Raw genomic sequence first — 21,850 nt, forward strand, 5'->3', positions numbered from 1 at the left:
CACCCGACACTTGCTCCTGCTAACTGAGAGTTATTATAAGCATAAATCGAGCGTGTAAAGAGACAGTGTAGGGCAAGCGTAGCGCGCGGCGGTGCGGGCTAGCGAGGTCGGTCGGTAATCTCTCATCATTGTGCAGGATATTAAGCACATGGCAGGGCCCACCGCGCCGCCGGGGCTATCATTACGCGTTTTACTCCACATTATATCAGACGGTTCCCACTGGGGCATTAATGATTGCGCGTATTCGTCCCAAGATCACACAAGCCCTCGACCATGATCTTCGGATATACTCTAAGAGCTTCCACTGCGGATGAACACATCATGCCCGGCTGTGGGGACGGAGGGCGTGCGCTGTGGATTATCTTAATGACCTCTGAATTGTGCTGGTGGTGTGGTGCGCAGGCGCGTCCATAAGGCGTACCTCCCCAGTGTGACGTGGGGGTTGCACCTCCACCCCCCCCCCCTACCTGATGTTGTGATGAGCCGTATTGATACCCATCTCTCTCTCTCTCTCTCTCTCTCTCTCTCTCTCTCTCTCTCTCTCTCTCTCTCTCTCTCTCTCTCTCTCTCTCTCTCTCGACCTCTGACTGCGACTCTGTGCCTCTGTACTAACTTTCTCCCTGCGGGAATGGCTACCATGGCACAGGCGATTCTTGTTAACCCTCCGCCGTGATCACCATCCTCCCCCTCCCGCTCCCACGCCTCCCGCACCATCGTCTCAATGGCGAGATCTGATCCGTCTTACTGTCAGCGGCTACATTATGCTGCACCTTATGATCAACCTGTGAGCGGTAGGGCCAGGGGACTGAGATCTACTTCCTCGTTCGCAGGCCGCTCGGGCTGAAACTGATCTCCTGTATCACAATCGCAAGGTCAAAGGTCAAGTGTGTTTATTCCCCCAAGTAATAAGGATAAAGTTTAATGCATCAATTAGAGAGCTCAGGACGGCATGGTCGCTGAGGAGGAGGAGGAGTTAGTGACATTTGCCTTCCCTCGTAAACGTCGGCGCTTCTCGTTTACATTAATTTCTTCCTTTATTTCTCAAGTGCAGCAGACGCAGCTGTGCCCGGGTGTACAGCACTGGCCTCGTTCTGGTCAGGGTAGATGTGTTGTCTGCACAGGATGTACCCAGTGTGGCGCGGGTATTCCCGTCCATACCTAGCGCCAGCGTGTACTCCGAGGGCGTGTGGTTAGTTTATGAGGTCGTGAGTCACGCTAGTGAGAAGCAAGCAGGAAACCTGTTGAGAGATTGTGAGGCATGAGGCAGACGGTGCTGACCCCCAGCTCGCGTACGTTTTATTTTCCTCCTCCTGTCGCACAGTAGGAGACTCCTGGCCCTCCTGTCGCCCGTCCCTCACTTTCCTCCCTCCCTCCATTAGTACGTCAGTCGCAAGCCGACACGATCCGTGGCCCGTGTTGCCAACACCTGTGAACTGGTCTGTCGCAAGGCGGTAACACCCTTGGTTATGACGGCCTGGCCACCTGTGGAGCACGAGACACTGCACCCCCCCCCCCCAGGCATTCACCACCTGTGGGTGCACGAGACCCCAGGCATTCACCACCTGTGGTGAACCTGCGGCGAACATCGGCCTATCGCGGAAGAGATTCAATGGGTTTCTCTCCCTGGCCTTCCGTGATGACAATAAATGAAGTGTTGATGCACTACAACACTGAGCTACCATGACAGCAAACGTGGCAGCATATGTGGCCGTCTGGTCACCTCTACAGACACTCGTCATCAAACACTAAGACTCTAATCATCAGGTGACACAGACAAAGTCACTCGCAAAATGAATAACGAGAGGCTATTCTGTTTTCCTCCAGACTGACTGTTGGTAGCGACTCCTTGCTTGAACTTCGGTCGGGTGTGATTGACTGTCCATTAGAGATCAATACAAACCTTCCGAGTTTGGTTAAACCGTTGTGTTCCTGGCGAGAAGGAGAGTGTGTGAACCTTAAGTACTATCGAGTCCTGAAGCTACTGCACCAAGCCATCATCAGTGTCTCGTGGGGCACCATTAATAAGGAAGGAAGGAGTATGACAGCATCTCTCTATATCGTAAAGAACAACAGAGAGGCTCCCTCTCCATCTGTCAAATTACCTTTAGCTTGTGAACGTAAATGATCATCATGTGATAAATTCATGTAATTCTACGTAATTTGTGGGGTCCCCTTGGCGCCTAATGCACCTCCGTTTTCTTTTTCCACTGCTGCAACCAGTCGTAAACAACCAATTGTTTGGGTGTTAACCAATTGTCTTTAAATTCGTTTGTCCTTGGCCTCCACTGGTGAGGTGATGAATATACTTAGCCTTTACTGGTGAGGTGATGAATATACTTAGCCTCTACGGGTGAGGTGATGAATATACTTAGCCTCTACTGGTGAGGTGATGAATATACTTAGCCTCTACTGGTGAGGTGATGAATATACTTAGCCTCTTTAATGATGTAATGAAAGTCTGTAGCCTCCACTGGTGAGGTGATTCTGTCCTGAGGCTCCACTGCTGAGGAGGTGATAGTCTTTAGCTTTCATGGTGAATGTCTTTGATCTCCAGTGGTGAGGTGATGAATGTTCTTGAGGTAGGGAATTAATGAATGCCTCCAGTGTCCTCTGCCTCCAGTGGTGAGGTGGTAATGCCTACCATAGTAGCCAGCAGGTCCCAGTGTCTCCTCAGTGGTGCTGTTCCAAAAGACTTGTAAAGTTTTTTTCAATATTACAATTGATTTCCATCACGCTACAAATTGTCTACCATTTATAATGATCAGTCACAACGACTTCTATAATGATCCCGGAGACCGGGTCATCATCCACACAAACAAAGACATTATCAACTTTCTCGTAAAAATATCTCGACAGACGACACCAAACCACCACAGCGCATTAACATACGCTAACCTTCCAGCTCAGATAAAAGTTCACGTGTCAGGTAAACACAGAGAGTGGATTGCAGGGTAACAGTGGAGGCATGTGGTAGGTGGAGTAAGATCGAGGGTTGTGATGGAACAGTTGGAAGGATAGCATCTGAGGATGGAAGGGGAGGTGGCTGAAAAGCAGTGAAAATGGTGACGAGAGAGAAGTGTGAACAGTGAGATGGATGACAGTAATGGAAAAGTGGAGAGGCAGACTAGCGGGAAAGCTGTGTGAAGTGTAGATGTGGAGGTGTGTGGAGCGGAGAGGGAGGCAGTGAGTACGCTGATCTGGAGGAGGATGTGGAGGGTAATAACAGGACAGTGTGGAGGCATTGTGGATCGTACTGATGGGACAGGGTGGAGGTGCGGGCGGAGGCGAGGGTAAGAAGCAGGCTGGAGGGTAGTGATGGTGCAGGGTTGAGGGTAATGGCGGAGGTAGGCAGGTCCAGCCAGGAGGATAACAGTAATCGTCTGCTATAATGCCCCCTCACACCGCCACCCAGAGGAAAGTGGCTAAATCATTTTAAAAACAGGAATCCACAGCTACTTTTTCCCGGTACAAGATTGATGGGCGGCCTTGGCTGCTACTGGCACAAGCTGGTCTTTCATCACGGCCGTGGCGCCTACCTGCACGATTGCTGCCCACTCCCGCACCTGTGTCATCACCAACACTACTATGTCATCACCACAGCCACGGCACCTCACCCCAGCGCCGCCGCGACTGCAATCATCACGGTCACCACGTCATCATCACTACCACTATCATTACCACCACACCACGTCATCATCACTACCACTATCATTACCACCACACCACGTCATCATCACTACCACTATCATTACCATCACACCACGTCATCATCACTACCACTATCATTACAACCACCACCACGTCATCATCACTACCACTATCATTACCACCACCACCACGTCATCATTTCTACCACTGTCAACACCACCACTAACCTTGTTAACATAACCGAGATGTCACAACGTCAACACCACTACTTCAACATCGTACACATCACCTCTACTTGGTCCTAATATATCATCACTACTTCTCTCCCATCACCAGTACCCGTCATGAGATCGCCACCACCAATACCACAACAAGTACCTCTCATCCCTACCAACGTTGACAAGTCGACTAGCTTAACTCGTCCTGTAGAGCGTGAAGGGTAACTTGGAGTGGAGCCGGGAGGAGGAGCAGGTCGCTTGCTACCGGCCGCCATGTCTGGGGAGCGAGTGGAAATTCAACTGCTTTAAGTTATACCTTTTGAAAATTAACTTACTGATGTGTAATACCATGTGTAGAGGTAGGGGATAATTTCAGTCACTAACAATGTTAAACTGCTGGCAACATCGTCCTCAAACTGACGCTCCCGCTCCCCATGACATACAATGCAGCAACACCTGGTTGTTCCAGTCGCTGTACACGTCACGCGACCGACTGGGCTCTGCATTATTGCTAGGCAGATGTTTTTACGTTCGTATTCAGTTCCTCGGGAGACATCGGTAAGGGACTTTACCTCATCTTTTCTTTCTTTTTTCCCCCCAAGAAACCAGTTTCATGATGGGAACATAATCTGAGCCTTGTTACCACGAGGAGTGACTGAATTTCTGACCGCCGAAGAAGCTGATCTTGACCCTGGAGGTAAAGTCCAGACAATACTGAGAAGAAAGAATTTTGGGGGGACGTTAGTAAAGATCACAAGTATTGTCTTACCTTACCATGTTCTGTATGACTGGATTTGTCACATTTAAGTACATGCGTGTTCTTAAGTCCTTCTATTACGATATTTCCGTCAAGACGATCCTTGCAAAATTCTTAAATAATCTGGTTAACCCGTTCTTTGAGGCTTTTACACAGTGACCGATTTACATTCATACAATATAATCCTAAGAGAAACTAGCAAAGTTGTTTTTTCTCCTAAAGTGTGACAAGTTGTATTATGATCTTCTTCATGATATAATCTCCTATGATAAACCCTCGTGTCTCTATGGTGAAACACGCCATCATCACCATCCTTTCTCAACCAAGTTAGAAATTTTGGAAACTATTTAATTTGCGAACGTCAGACCGACTTTCACTTTCTGTAACCTTACAGGTTTAATGGTGAGCCAAGCTGGAGGTCTTGTGGTAAAAGACGACACTTGCTAACTGGTTTATAACATGGCAAGAATTGTGATCTATTCAGAAATATCGGAAACATGACAAAAATTTAGGGAGCCTCTCAAAACACACGATAAAACCATTCTTACTATATCTATATAAACATCATATAACCAACGCCTCATTTATAAATGTTTAGCGATATTTTTCGTTCCTATCTGTCGTTTATGACCAAGAGCTGACCAGCACACATTGTGTTGCTGTCGAGAAATGTTGTACCAACACATCCTACCAAACGTTGAGGCTAGACGGCGTCATGTCTTGAACCCTCTCCGTCATGTGGACACCCAGGGGGCTTACTGAATCAGTCTTGGACTCTGTCCATCAAACGGACACCGAGGATCTTCCTCAAAGCTCTCTGAACCTGAGCCTGACAACAACTGTTGCAGGACAAGATAAAGTGAGCGATAGATAGGTTTACCCAATTTCCCTCTTGTTAATGTCACTACCTGATCCTGTGACTAGCCTTCTTAGGGAGATGCGAGTTCCGATCACTAACATGATGCACTGACAGAGACAAGATCCTTGAATATTCAGGCTTTACATAAATGTATAAATGTTAATGACGCGGAAAGAGTAAATATATCACCGATAAAATATGACACCTGACGCAGTATTACGATAAGGCGTGTGTGTGTGTGAGAGAGAGGGCTTTTTGTGTGGTGCTTCACGTCAGCCACCTTTTTCTGATTCAACCAATCATTGAGGCGATGGCTGTGAGAAGTCATGGTAAGAGATCATGCACCAGCATGTTAAGACCGGGGTGGAGCAGTACCTACTACCCCTGGTGATGCTCCGTTTGCAACTCCGCCGTCTGCGTCAAGTGCGAGGGTTCGCTCTCGACACGGAACCGCGACGGAGCGCGGAAAGTGGGAGGATGCTACGGGTCTTCCCGCTTCAGGACGCGCCTTCATCGTCTCCCAAACAACGGGGAAGAAGTCTAGGGGAATACACGAGAGAGAGAGAGAGAGAGAGAGAGAGAGAGAGAGAGAGAGAGAGAGAGTATCCTTCGCGTCACATCGTAAGTATGCAACTCATCCTCTCTCGCCGACGGACGCTCGAGAAAGGAGGGACTCAGCGCATGTTTTTCATTATAAACAGATTACGAAGAAATATATGCCAGGGATCAGTGGCTCTCCTACATATGTGTAGCAGAATAATACGAACGTAGGTCCACTGAGAGAGATTTGTGGCTGAGTGAGGGAAAATTTATTTGATCTGTGATTCAAGGCTAGAGTGTTACGCGTGTCTGGTAGTGCAGTTAACGACAGTGTATCTCATCGTCTCTCAAATAACAATGTCTAGAAGTATGGAAGTAGACTCACTCCCTCCTTTAGTTATTGCTACATCATTACATTCACACGGTAACATTTATTGCTAAAGCCATTTAGTAACGTTTTCCATGCGCAACCAAATTAATCCACGCTGCCCATCTTTACTAATAGTATTAATTATCTTAATTTTCATTATGATAATGTGAAATAATGACTGTCTTTGTGTCTGTAGCTTAAGCATACATCAGTGTCTCAGAGTTACTTTCTCCAAGGGAGCGCCTTTTTTGGCTTGCGTATGTGTCCTACGACAGTTACTTTATGCAATAGAACATCCGCGCCCCACATGAGCATCCCCGAAGCACTGAAGTTGATACTCTGTATAGCGGCACCTTCGCGTCCCAAATATGTGTCCCCAGGTATAGTACATAAAGTGGTCCCAGGAACGCCCTGCAATATCTCGCTCGACCCAGCGCAGTACCAGTGGTTGAAATGCGTATCCCGTGGTCGCCACCCTCAGCAGCGGTACTTACTTCCCCTCCTCCAGGGATCAATGGTATCCCCCCCACCCCTCACCCCTCCCGAGTGTTTACTTGCTACTCCGGTAATGCTGTCCCTCGACTGTACGTTCCTTCCCCACCTCCCCCTCCCACCTGTACAAACCGGTCCCCCTCTGAGGCGCAACTTGTGTCCCAGGTGGTAATTCTCTATACCGGTACTTCTGTGACTCAAGTACGTCCCCCCACCAACCCATCCCCCCAAGGCCATTACTCTAACTAATAATACTTCTCTGGGTGATGTGTGTGTGTGTGTGTGTGTGTGTGTGTGTGTGTGTGTGCGTGTGTGTGTGTGCGGGCCCCGGCCTTCTTCCCGCGTCACGTCCCACTCGTCAGAGGAGGGCCGGTGAGAACCTGGCTTAAAAGGTGGTTCGTGCAGGAATGCCTGACAACAGGAAACGCCAGACTCCTGTAATGGACGGTGACAAGCGATGACGTGAGTCGTGGGGTGGGGGATTACCTGCAGGCGATCATGACGAGCTAATGAAGAGTGTGTCCAGGTGCAGCTCACCCACACCTCTCACTCAACCCCTGGCGCGCCTCTCACCCACACCTCTCACTCAAACCCTGAGCGCGGCTCCTCACCCCTCACTCCACTCTTCCCAATCACGCTTCTTCTTTCTGAGTACAAACATAATCGAGTGGTGACGCGCTTGTTTTCACCGCTTTAGTTCTTAATTTGTTCGGATTTTAAAAACGTAGATGAAGGAAAGCAGTGTTCCCAAAACCATACATCATCCACCGGACAGTCCACTGAAAGACTGTAACTAGAGTTAGAGGATGGCTATTGTAAGTTAGGCTGCAGAGATTGTGCAACCGAGGCTAGCTTACGCTACGGCAAGTTAGCCTATGTGGTGAACGCAACCGCAGCCTAACGCAGACTATGGAAAGTTAGGCTGCGGAGACTATAAGTCAGACTATGGGAAGTCAGACTGGGAAGACTAACTCAGGTCATGGGAAGTTAGGCTGCGAAGACAAACTCAAACTATGGGAAGTTAAGCTGCGGAGACTAACTCAGCCTAGGACAAGTCTCCCTGGGAAGCTGTATAACCGGGACTAACTTAAGCTATGGCAATCTAGTGTGCAACCGGGATTAACTTACCCAATGGCAAGTTAGTGTGATTGCATCATGCTTGCCCTGGTAATTGCCGACAATTCTGTTAACCCAAGACACAGCAGCATCTTGAGGAATCTGTACACCAATACCACCAGCGTTCCATCAAGCGAACCTACGCTACACTGTTCTGATAATCAATGCACTACGAAGTGACTTGGCTAAGAGTGGTGTGTGTATGTGTGTGTGAGTGTGTGTGTGTGTGTGTGTGTGTGTACACATAAGAGAAGACAAAAAAAATCGTTTAAAGACGAGGCAACACGAGTGTAAGACTCTCTCTCCCCGCAACACACAAGTAGGTTGTCACAAAGAGTAGCCACACAATCATCCATCTCATTCTACTCCATTGTATAGTCAGACTCCGTTTAAAACAGCAACACAAGCTTGAAATCTTAAATCTGTCACCGTTGTAGAACTGTTATATTATTAAGAGAAATCCAGGGGGAGGGGGGTCGTAAAGTTATTCAAGTTTTGTGATTAACGTCAAAATGTTCGATTGAACTGACTAAAAAAAAGGGGGGGAAAAAGCCACCAATAGTAACATTATGATAGCTTTTTTCTCCCCAAACGTTAATATTTTCTGTAATATATTGTATTTGTTGCAGCGCACATGTATGATAATATACCTGATATACGTATTAAACAAAAGTGTATGAATGCCCGTGTCGGCTTGAGTGAATACGACATAGCTGGAGGATTATAATTCAACTTAGTCTTTTACTTTGAAAAATTCCTTCAAAATCAGAGTTCAACTTAATATGTATTTCAGATGATCAGACTCCTTGTTTTAGATAAGACTTAATAAGATTTTCAGGTGAAATCTTTCCTTGTTCTCAGTTAGAATTGATAAAATTTTCAGATGAAAAGATTCCTTGTTGTAATTTAAACTTAATAATATTTTCACATGGAGAGACTCCATGTTGTAAGCAATACAGTAACGTTATAGAATCTAACTTTCTTTCTCTAAAGTCATGACTGCCAACGCATTCACTACAGGTCGATTGAACATTTGCCCAAAAATTTACCCTAAACATTGACGTTATTACACCAGGTAAAGTGGACACCGTCCTGGGTATTCTTAACAGTGTACCAAACATTTTCGATAGAAATATTGGGTATAAATGTTTTGGGAAATGTTCAGTGTTGACCAAAGGAAACAGTGACAGACCTCTCGACCGTGGTGGAACATTTATCATTTTTTATAATCTGCGAGACATGAAGAAGAGAATACAGCGAATCTTGGTAAAGATTTTAGGGTCGGAATTATTAGGTTACCACGATTAATTCAATTCTTGGGCTTCATGTTATCTTAGAAAACCACATTATTTCCATTCATCATGTAATGTTATACGATTATTCGTCTCTCTCTCGTCGTATTGATTTTTCATTCTCGTCAGTAAGGACATCGGAATAAATCACACATAATTCAACACATTATATACGTAACTAGTAGGTGAGTGAAAGAGTGCAACTCCCATCTTTCCTTCACTTCCCCATCATCCTCAGTTCTTACGAGTCACTAGTAAGCTACTTACTAAGTCACTTTCTGGGGAAAGTTCCTATTCAGAAGCCATCAACAGGAAGTAGTAAACACATCGACGTCACTTACTGCCCGTTTTTTTCCCATCAGTTTCTTCCTCTGTTCATGATGCACCTGAATATAACGTTCATACCAAGATTGCCGTCAGGTTTCATCCTCGAGGAATTACCTCGTCCAATCTAAGTTATAGGTCAAAATAATATTTCCAATCGTTGGAAAAACGGGGGAAAAAAGGCTTTATGCACAGAAGTGGTCCATTTGGTCAAACCTGAGAATCGTTTTAACTGCATTGTACACATCAGTACAAGACACACACCAGTCATGGAATCAGTTTAGATAATCTAATAATATTTCGCGTTTCCTGATGTACTAGTCAGGCATGACTAAATATATAACGTTACGTCAAATATATATATAAAAAAAGGAGCAGTTAAGAGGTCAACTCAAAACCGACAAAGCTCACAGAACATGTAATCGGTCATGTTCAATTTGGACACAGGAAATGACTGGAAGTTTTTACTTCTGGGGCGCTTATATAATGAAGGCCTCTGGATTTCCTAATATAAACCTTAAATTACATTCTCAAACCGAGAAATGAATATTGCTCTCAAGTTTTCAATTTTCTCGTCCGAAGCCAAGTTCGTAGAACTGGCTAAATAACAGGCATCTACATACTAACTTAGGCGAAAGACTTAGCTCAAATATGTACTTTTCAGAGACTTTTCCGTAGAGTGCTTATCCTGGGTCCTAGAACGTAATTACTTAATTCTTTTTAAAGATCTTGGAGGGAGCTTTACACTCGAGGGGTCCCATTCCTGAAACATTCTGTACTATCACACAAAGTTATAAACTTCTGTACACTGTTTGTGTAACCGTGTCCTAAGTCATTTTATTCCATTCGTCCACCACACATACACTATAAGAATATTCATCTACATCTTTTTTTTTACAAAGTTTCTTGCTTACTTTCATGTTCTGTCCAGGGTTTGCCCTGTCCCTACGCCTCTCGAAGATCTCTGTTCATTGTCCTCGTCAGCTATATGTTTTAAGAACTTAAAAGGCTGTGATCAAGTCACCCCTCACTCTTCTCTCTTCCAAAGTGGGCGACTTTAAATCCTTTAACCGTTCCCAGTAACTTAACTCTCTTAATCCTAGTTCCATCTGTACTTTTCTATTGACGCTTTGTGCTTCTTTAGTTCTGGCTACCAAGCTTGAGGCGCACATTCCAGCTTCGGCCTTATGTAGGATAAAAACAGCTGGATAAACTTTTCCTTATCTATATACTTGAAAGCTACTCTGATTTTTGCCAAAAGGAAATTTGTCTCCCTCATCATTTCTGCTACTGGCGAACTCTGGTGACAGGTTATGGATGATGTCGACTTCCAAAGTTCCTCTTGCACACAGAATCCTGAAGTTCATTTCCTGCGAGGTAACAATCGTGCTGGGGACTTCTTATGTCCCACCCTCATTACATTTGCTCGGGTCGAATTTCATCGACCATTCGTCAGTTCAACTTTAAGAGTCTGTCTAGGTCCTCCTGGTGAGTTGGATGCAATCCTCCACACTTCTCACATCCTTCATTACTCTGGACCGGCGACAGAGAACCTACTTTCTGTGGACATTCTTCTATGGCTATCCAGACGTATGTCCACAACTCTCATAACATGTGCCGACTACAAGGACGTCCAGGACCATCATTTTAGAATACCTCTGCAATCTTTTCTTCAGTTTGCTCACTCAACCGTGACACAGTGCAACATTTATGTAGTATACACACACACACACACACACGTGTGTGTGTGTGTGTGTGTGTGTGTGTGTGTGTGTGTGTGTGTGTGTGTGTGTGTGAGCGAGTTTATTCTATATTTCTAAAGTATAGCTGTGCATACAACAAATACAGATTAGACGTCATGAACCTTTCTTACCGCCTCCGTATGGTACCCCTGACATTACGAAAATCTGAGGCAAGAGGAGGAAAGAATTTTGAAAACAGCCAGAGTGTCTGCAGTGTATCTAACTCACAATCACTTCACCTAGTACAGCGGTAAGCCGTAGTGACTTGTACCTGTCTTGTACTCGTCAGTGAGTGATGATTTCAGGCGAGTCATCTCCACGACGATTGCCCGAGGGCATGGGCAAGGAGTAAGTGGCCAGATTATGATGAATTTTGTTTTTCACCAGTAAGGAAAACGACGTCTTTATTGTTAGGGAAGACAGTGCAATGTGTGAAGTTTCATTGGCACGGGAATGAATGAATGTTAAGAAGTGGGTAACAAGGATGATATAGATCTAATAGCCAAGAGAGAGACCAGATGGAAAGGAGAGAACGAAAAGGAAAAGGTCGAGAGTTGGATGGTGGAAATGTGGCAAAGACAATGCTGCCTTTTGTGCTACAGTTTTATCAAAACCTTAGATGATTATGTATACAAATGGTTCAATACTTGATTACTGTGTAAGAACTAAGGGTGACAACGAGTGATATTTGGATGATAATTTGTTATGTAACAAAGATGACCAGAAATAAGTTGAAAAAAAAAAGAAGCTTTCGGTGTAGCTTAGTCCGTATGTATAATAGTGAGAACATGAACCATGCGTTCTGTTGACACTAGCGCAAGGCACATTTAGCAGGAACACATCTAGTCTCACCGTTCCTGGCATACTGAATTCATGTTCACTTAAACAAAGAGCTAACTTTCAGCTTCAGACGCTTTCCGCGAGAGTGAACACCGTACAGCCTAATGCCATTTCAGCAGCGTGGAAAACCCAGTCTTACCGCAAATGTTAGTCATTCGTGAGTCTTGGAAATGTTAGCATTGCACCAACTTTTTACCTTGTGGGTCTGTTTCCACACTGCCCGGCACGAAGTGCTCCAGCACCGGCCTCACTCAACAGGCTAGGTTAGGGTGAGTGTAGCACGAACATAGATATTGTTAGGTTAGGTTAGGTTACGCTAAGTGTGACACGAGCGTAGATACTGTAAGGAAACTATTTCTTTGAGAAACGGTTTTTACACTGACGCCATCCATCTTGATCAGCTTAATAGGAAAAAATTATAAGTACCCACCTTATGAGCAAATATCACGGTACTTCTTGTGGAGTCACAAGACAAAGTTTATCTCGCAGGTTGTTGACATGTTGCATCATAAGTAATGTTGGTAATTAATGAATACATCATTAATGAGTTATGACGTACATGATCAGTGTCATTCAACCTGTCCTAACTATCTGTTTATCATTCACCTTCCCCGGTCATGCAAACTGATCATCATTTATCATTTAGAATCTTTCGCTTGAACAACTCAGTTTATTAACAAATGATGAAGTTCAGACATTTATCTACAGAAAATAAAACATACGCATCGTGTTTATCAGAAACTAACTGTAAATAAAGCTAAAAATGTTTTGCAGGCAAGGATACACATTTTTTTTTTAGTATATTCTCTATATTCACCAATAATTCTTTTTTTTTTTTGATATTACTTGAGATGAATTTTATGAACATTATGAAGGTGCGGAAGGGTTTAAATATCAGTAAGGCACACATCATCATACACAGAGAACACAAGGGAGGTCTATTATAACTTTCTCCTGGTGCATCGTTAACGAGAGAGAGAGAGAGAGAGAGAGAGAGAGAGAGAGAGAGAGAGAGAGAGAGAGAGAGAGAGAGAGAGAGATGCAGTGCAGGCTCTGTGGGAAGTCTGAAGACAACCAATATGAAGGAGTTAAAAGAAAAAAAAACATAACCGAAGACTGTTCTCGCGCAGTTTTAGGAGACGCAACAAACCTATCACCATTGTATGTCTGCAAGTCTACCATAAATCGGAGCTGGAGATCACTTAGGAACAAGTGATGGTAGCCATGTGAGGCCCCGGGTGCACAGCGGCCGCTTGGATGACGCACTCACCCACCAACTCCAGCCCGCCATGGATGATCCCATCCACCACTTCGCCCCCCCCCGCCACCGACAGCGATCCAGAGAGTCTGCTGAGGATAATCTGTGCGACTGAGAATAAAGGAAATGTTAGTCGAGCCGGGTGGCGAGGCTGTGGTATAGCTGGTGACGGAGGGAGAGGTTTGGTGTTGGCGGGTTGAGGCGGCCAGAGGCGAAGCTTCGAGCAGCGGTTATCCCCCGTAGTAATGACGGTGTTTAGGGCGGCAGGTGCTACTCTCACCTGTGCTAATGAGATACATACATTTTCACGTTTTCTGCACATCCGGCCAGGTACTCGACTCCCATTTTCTTTCTCCCAAGCCCAGTAATCATGCAACTCGTGGTTTGAAGCACATGCCATGATTATAAAAGAGAATATATGTAATTCAGACGAGGGGAACATCCCAAACATCATTTTGTATTCCCAGACGCCATTGCGATAACCCTAGACCAAGGCTGTCTCCAAACTCAAGGCTTGAGAAACAGCCCTAGAGCCATGATTATCTACATTCTCAAGGCCTTAGTCACACCCTTAGGCCAACACCAACACTGGAGGAGCTCCACGTAAAAAAAAAAAAAAGGCTCTTCAACCTCTAACACCAGTGCCTTTCCAATCTGCAACTACACACCGTACAAGATTATCTCAGACACTGCTCTGAACCAACAGTCTCCTTATGTGATAATACATCAGGTTTAAACGCAGGTGCTTCGAACACGGTTTCGAAAATATGGTCTTCTGCGCAAACTCGCAAACGCTTGTGAAAATTACGAAATCCTAAACCCACAACGTATCTAGAATGATCTCCTGAGGCAGAAAGATAAAGGCAATGGTATATTCATAATGTACCTACATTCCCTTCCTGCAGCACTCAGGCAGCTGACCACGTCCACAGTTCGGAACCTTGCCGTAAAATGTTGTTATGTGTCTGCATCAAAGTGCAGAAAATGCACGACAATCAAGTAGTCACGTGTTCGATGTCTTCCTTACAGTAGTTGCGTCGTGGGGATGACGGGTCTTGGGATATGTGGAAGCAGTGTATGTCGTGTCGTAGTGAACGGATGATGCATATACACTCAAGCAACCCCCAGCCTAAGCCAGGTACCCATTGATCGACCCGCCCCATGGAGGGAGGATTAACGGCTCCGGGGTTCGATGAAGGCCGACTGGCGAGCCCAGGATTCGAACCTGAGCGGGACGTTCGTGAATCATGGTCATCGACACTAACCATTAACCCCAGAAGCCCGTGTGTGTGTGTGTGTGTGTGAGAGAGAGAGAGAGAGAGAGAGAGAGAGAGAGAGAGAGAGAGAGAGAGAGAGAGAGAGAGAGAGAGAGAGAGAGAGAGAACATCTCACCCTTACATTTCTAACACAGACTAATGAATCGTCCAACATCATTTCTCTTCGCTGCATCTTTCCTTGATTTGTTTCGTGTTTTCCTATGACCTTTTTTTTTTGACAGTTTTCTTTCCGCAATTTCCCGTTATGTCCTCTTACTGAGGACACTTCAGTTTCTAAGGAATTAGTGTAAGTCATCGTTAATATTGCACCCATGGAATGTACAAGTAGTAATCTGATCTTTCTGTGAACAGATTGCAATCCGCCGAACTTTCTGTAACAGTCTTGTGTGTTTCCTTACGTCAGTAGACCAAGATGCGAAAGCATACTCCCTCTCAGTCAAACAAACGTCCTTTATATCTCCTCCAATATTACTTTCGTTCTCACATTGACTGGAAACACTGCCTGCTACTTTCCTGGTCCTACTCAAGTGATCTTCCAGCGATGCGTTGGCGGCCACACTTCTACCGCCGAAGTCCTCTACGTAGAAGGATTCTTTACATGGCAGCTATAGTCAGGTCTTTCTTCAGGGCATTTGCCAAGGTTAAGTTTCATCCGTCTCGACACCGGTGAATTTCGTTTTGGTCTGCATCTTACACAATGCAACCAACATTACTCAGCACTTCATTCCTAATTTTAACAACTTCATCACACATATTCAGGCCTCTGGCAAATAATTTACATACGTCAGAAATATCAATGACTAGTGTGAATGAACTGCCATACATATATATATATATATATATATATATATATATATATATATATATATATATATATATATATATATATATATATATATATATATATATATATATATGCTCACCTCGTGCCTAGGGAGTCCTTCCTGTCTCCTACGCAGTGTTCGTATAGAACATTTTTCTTGTCCATATCTGGTACTGGAAAGTGTACCGAGGCAAAGGTCTAAGGCGCTCTGGGGAGTGTTTGGAAAGAGAGGTTACTCTCTAGTGACAGGAAAGATGGGGTTACGTTTGATGGTATGGTATTCTGACAGTGTTGTGTGGATGCGAGGCATGGACCCTACATAAAAAAATCAGGTGGAGTCTGTACATGTGTTGGAAATGAGATGTCTGAGGACAATTTGCGGTGCAAGGAGGGTTGATCGAATGCGAAAAGATAGATTAAGAGAAAGGTGTGGTAGTATGAGTATGTATGAGAGCTGAAGAGAATGTGCAGAAGCGGTCTGGAAATATGGGAGATAAGAGAAGAAACGATGACAAAGATGGTATATAAGTTGGAACTGGAGGAGAGAAGGGAAATCAGAGAAAACACAATAGGAGATGGAAGGATGGAGAGAAAGATGCTTTGAGACGTCGGGGCCTGAACTTTAAGGAAGGAATGAGGAATGCATGGGATAGAGCAAACTGGAACGATGTGGTATATAGGGAGCGACGTGCTGGTAATGGTCTGAACCTAGGTACATGAAGTAGTCAGGGTAAACCACGAAAAGGTCAGTGGGGTCTTGCTTTGGATAGGGGGCTCTGGTTTCGTTGTAGTATGCGTGATCGCTAGACAATGAATGTGAGCGAATGAAGGCGTCCATCGTCTATTTCTGAAGCCATTTCGCTGTGACGGGAAATGGTGACACGTATGAAAAATACATACATCTATACGATAGATATATACAATATCTACATACTTTGTTGTTCATTACCACCTGGAATGTAGCTCGTGTGGTGTCAGAATCTACCTTGCAATAAAGATCACAGTAAATTCACACAAGAAGGTGAAGTCTGTCATTGATGACGATATGTCTTTGGCAAGATGATTATATACATTCTACACTACACTCTGTCCTTACATCAAAATTCACATCACATAAATCTTAATTGAGTCAACCCTAGAAACACCACTTGAAGTATACATATCCCTTTGAATCTTTACCAGATATTGAGAGCAACACGTTATAGGTGTGAGGACAAGGACCTCCTGCAGTATAACATCATCCGGTGAACTTGCTGAGATGGTTATGGACGGGGCACACACGTTCTGCAGAACCTTTACGAATTATTGAGACGATGCCTGTAAGTCCCTCGTTCGATATCTCTGAAGTTCTTCATGTAACCTCATCGCCCCTGTTCCACTGGATTACGTATCAGAAATAGCGTTTGGTTAACCGGTCTACAAATTGCACTCTGCCAATCTAAAAATAACATGGGTGATGTGAAAAAGTTGATCCAGCAGGCTGTGTGATGTTGGGTAAGGCCATACTGTCAGGCTGGCATCCACATCATATTATGACTGTACTTGTTTCTCTCTCTCGTTCTCCTTTCCTTTTTCTGAAAATGTACGTGACTTCTTGGTTTATCGATACATTTTCATGTATCGAGAAACACTTTCATCTAGTGTTCGTGACCACAATCACACTCGTGTAATTACATATCTGTTAATTAACTATTTGTACTGTACGGAGAGCTTTACACTTGTGAGGTTCCATCTCATGAACATTCTCTGCTATCATAGATCTTCTTAAATGTTTGTGTGTCGTCTTCATTAACCATGTCTTCAGTGCACGTTTAAAATTTCAAAATCAAATCTGTATTACGTTCATTAAGATGTACTACCTTTTTACAGGCTTTTATACTTCAGCCTTTGTAGACTGTATTGGTAATATGCAAGTAATTCCCCTTCCTAGCGGTAGAATATATATTTAACTCAAGATGCAGAACAAATAAATACCAGTTGCCTATACCTGTAATTTTTCTAATTTGATAACTTCTTTATAACAACGTGAGCTGCATCAAACGTCAAGTGAATTACCACAGATCTCTGCACATCAGTGCTGTTTGATGTCCTCTTCTTGAAAGCAGTGTTGGATTGATGGCAGACGTCCAATAAAAAGAGCGGTGAGAAACATTAACTGGATGCCTTCTTTTCCAGCCTGGTGACGTGAGGTGCATCTGGTGACGCTGGAGGGGGACGGTTCCAGTCGGGTCTTCCAGGAGCAGCGGCGCTTCCTGGAGCAGCCACAGGTGTCAGTGTGTGTCGGGAGCCGTCCACACTCCCACACCGTCTTCTTGGAAAACGCCTTTCTGGGTGGTAACACACACACACACACAACGAGGAGGAGGAGGAGGAGGTTGGTGTGGTTCACAGACTGCCATGACGGACAGGCCAAGGTTGATGCCTGACGTACTAGGTAGCGTGCGGTGCTGCTGAACGATACTATACCCATGTTACTAAAGGTGCTGCCCGAGGTTCATCCAGTGTTTGTTGTACACATGTGTTACGGTACCTTTGTTACCTGAGACTACGTCCACTCCTCCCGCCCTGTGCAGGTGTTAACCGCGCCTTTGATCACTGGAACTATGCAGTGTCCGTAGCACACTGGTTGCTGATGCATTAGGTCGCCCCACTGGCTGATTAAAGAGTGATCGAGACGATGTTACTGAACACGCACGTAACGGAGACTACGTAAAGCGAGCCGCAGACTCTAGAGAGTGTGGTGAACTGCACAACAACCACTCCCTTCAACCCCCTGACCATCGTTTGACGTAACTACACAACTCCAGTAAACTCAACGACCAATCCTCAGCGTACTGAACCAGCAGATGGACCTGTGGAAGCCAGCTGTTCGTAAGGCAAAAAAAGTAAGTTGCAAAAGTTGTTTTCATTTGAATCTTTCTTACTAACTGTTTTAAGATCAGAAAGTGGTTCCCATCCAGTGTCTGTTGTGAGAATCATTGCTGTAACTCTCCCCTATCCAACATTTCCGTACTAACCTTTCCTCACGGCACTCTGGTACACTTACTACACATTCATCTTTAGATGTGCAAGTGTTTTTTACATGCACTGACGCACAACACAAACAATTCCATATACTTGCATAAATGGAAAGGAACTTCAATATGCTGGTCCTTATTCCTAAATCTCCTTGAGTGTTGGACAGGAACAATGTAAAATTATCTATTTATATTGCACGAAGACGGAGTTCTACACTTGTGTATTCTAATCTCTTGAGTTTTCTTCACTATCGAATATATGTTTGAATGTTTTCGTATGTTCTGCAGTCACACTTTCATGGCAAGCCGATTACCACTTCAGCACTCAAATATTCTTCAATTCAGATACAATATGCACCTCACTAACTACACTCTAATACCACGGTACCGCTAAGTCCAGCTAGATGGGCACCTCTTCCGAACTTCTGCCCTGAATTATCAGTCAATATAATTCTATTTTACGCGTGCATCGAACCCCTTCCTCAGATATAATCCCACTGTGTCCTTAAACATCCCGCTACTGCTGCTAGTCTCCGCCGTCTGGAACCTCTCCAGTCTTAGTGCTCTGTCGTAATTTTGGTTACGTCTATCGCCCACACGTACCCATGAGTTGCGTTAGTCGTACACAGAATCTAACCATCCCCGATACTTCCATCTCGCGATCTCACTCCAACAGACAGGCTAGATTACCGCTACTACTATTGCTGTGCAGGTGGGCACGAACGGCATGACCTCCTCCTAACTCGTGTTTCTATCGAGATCCTGCTCCCGTGCAGGCGTCTACGACCACCTGAGCTGCTCCTGTCGCTGCCTGACAGCTGTGCATGACCACCTCACGAACCACTTGAACTCTCGCTAAGCATAGAGTCATGACTCCCGGCGGCCCACCACCCCCCCTTTCTTTTTTTTGCATGCCCCGCATCATTGCCACTAATTATAAAACTAGTTTATCAACACGGCAGCCCGGCAACAACTGCACGGTCTCGTTACTCTTCACTTCTCTCCACAACACGGGGCGCACCACACACACACACACACACACACACACACCAAGACAGCGGTCTTTTACCCAAAGGAAGAAAGATAAACCATGGCCTACTGTCATGGCGTCACACGCTCCCACAACTGGCCACCCCCATGACCACACAGCTATCGTGAGAGAATCTGCCATTTTCATCTCATGCTATATATGGTCTTCCATTTTCTATCTGTCACCGATTCCTAAACATTCACCAACTGGTCACGGCGTCTGCGATCTTATCTCTGGGCAACAACAAGGTCCTTGATGAAGACACAGTCGCATGGCAGTTAAGGTTCATTCTAAGCGTTTATGCCTCGTTTCCTTATTTTCCACATATCATTCTGTAAGTAGCGTGTGTGTGTGTGTGTGTGTGTGTGTGTGTGTGTGTGTGTGTGTGTGTGTGTGTGTGATAAAGGCGTAAAAGAGAGGTTTAGCAACAAAAAGGACATGGTTGAGAGAGCTGAAGAGGATGTGCTGATAATGGTTTGGACATAGGACGGAGTGAAAAAGATTTTGTGTGACCAGGGGCCTGAACATGAAGGGAGGGAGAAAGGTAACAGTTTACCTCTCCTTTCCTGTATGTACAAGAAGAACGACCACCTCCGTCCAGCTGTGAAGCACCTGACCTACTGTCCAGGAATTCACATACACACTTCCCAGACCCACGCCACACCAGCAGCACCTTCATTCTTCACAGTCCCCCTCACTGCTTCATCTATAACCCACCTAGAGTTTCTATTTTCTAAGACTCCATTACCTTTCTATATCCATCCTCAAACTGAATGGACATATAGGATTATACTAATACATATGAAGACTTCTGAAATCAGTAAAAGATAAATTTAACGTACACTTGAGCTTTATGGCGCACGTATATACATATACATATATATATATATATATATATATATATATATATATATATATATATATATATATATATATATATATATATATATGGCAAGGAATAATCTGTCGATTTATCCAGACCAACACATCTGATCATTGGGCACAACATGCATACATTTGTATGCATTACGCGAAGGCCAATATATATACCCGGTTTTCGCAGTCTGTTGTACTGTATCACATTGTGATACAAGAGACGAAACATGTTCTTATTCTCTCATCCATCACCATCTAGACGAGCACCACAGACATCTAGCACGGGCGATGCTTGCTCGCATAAGGCGAAACGTTCGTTCTAAGATTTGACCCAGTGCAAGGGAACCTCGTGGACGACAATGCTGACCTGGTCAATATGTAATGGTGACGACGTCGTGCACGGCAATGCTGACCATATGTGATGGTGATGACGTCGTGCACGACAATACTAACCAAATTTCTCTTCTGCTTCTTGTTGGAAAATGGAGTTAGTGTCAATTACGAATCAACTTGTTATAAACGCATGTGCATGACAGAGGCTACTACGCCAAGCGGCACTGATGACTGAGAGGAAGAATGGGTCATGAGAGGGAGTGAGTTAGTCTACTGGACATGGCATCGTCACCATCAGAGTCAATATCAAATCAAAAGACCCAGGGATGTTACCTCAGTGCCAGGGGCACGTCGGCACGGTGTGGCGTCGCACAAGGCAAGAGTTGGATGAAGACAAGAGCGTCTTCATTACACAGTTGGATGTGTGGAGATCAATATCACGTCACATACAGCCGTCACTGTTCCCTGATGGCTGGTGTGTGACGCAACGCATGACACTGTCCTAACGACCAGGACTACTGTCAATATGAATGGTTACGTCCGTCTCAAGTCGTCGGAGACCGGGATCGTAAACTGCTGTGTCCCTCCAGACTTAAAAATAGCCGGCCCATTACTTCTTCCACCGAAGTTACGGTGTAATGTTTTCTTTTCTCTCTTTTTTTTGTCTGCGTGGGCAACGCCTGGAGCTTCCTGTGGCCAAGTGTCTGTTCGTGTGCACGCACTCTCGCCACATGCACGCACACACACGTACAGACACATACCTACACTCGCACGGATGTCGCAGTCTTCTGCTGGTTTCTATTTTTACCATGACTGCATATTTTGCCTTCCTTCCCGGACGAGACTTGTTAAAGCCTTCCTTGCACACAACCTTTACGGCTTAGAATAAAAAAGAAGAATGACTATCAGCAGTAATATGATCTACGTGAAGGCGTTATTACACAAGACATAATACACAGACAACAGTCACTCCCCATGTATTTGTATCTGCTGATCGTGACGCCCAGGGAATGGTGATTGGCAGTGGTGTGGTGTGGC

The 21,850-nt window shown here is 44.9% G+C and overlaps 1 protein-coding gene across 1 annotated transcript in view; it reads left to right on the top strand.

Moving 5' to 3' along the window:
• LOC139763429 (uncharacterized) overlaps positions 1 to 21,850 on the top strand; it is a 49,342-nt gene that overhangs the window by 15,114 nt on the left and 12,378 nt on the right. The window contains exon 2 of the mRNA XM_071689464.1: positions 17,732 to 18,441. Within this exon, the coding sequence (XP_071545565.1) occupies positions 18,403 to 18,441 (39 nt within the window). The 5' untranslated portion in view covers positions 17,732 to 18,402. The remainder of the gene's footprint in view (positions 1 to 17,731; positions 18,442 to 21,850) is intronic.

This window comes from Panulirus ornatus, chromosome 47 (assembly GCF_036320965.1).
Source record: "Panulirus ornatus isolate Po-2019 chromosome 47, ASM3632096v1, whole genome shotgun sequence".
NCBI lineage: Eukaryota > Metazoa > Arthropoda > Malacostraca > Decapoda > Palinuridae > Panulirus > Panulirus ornatus.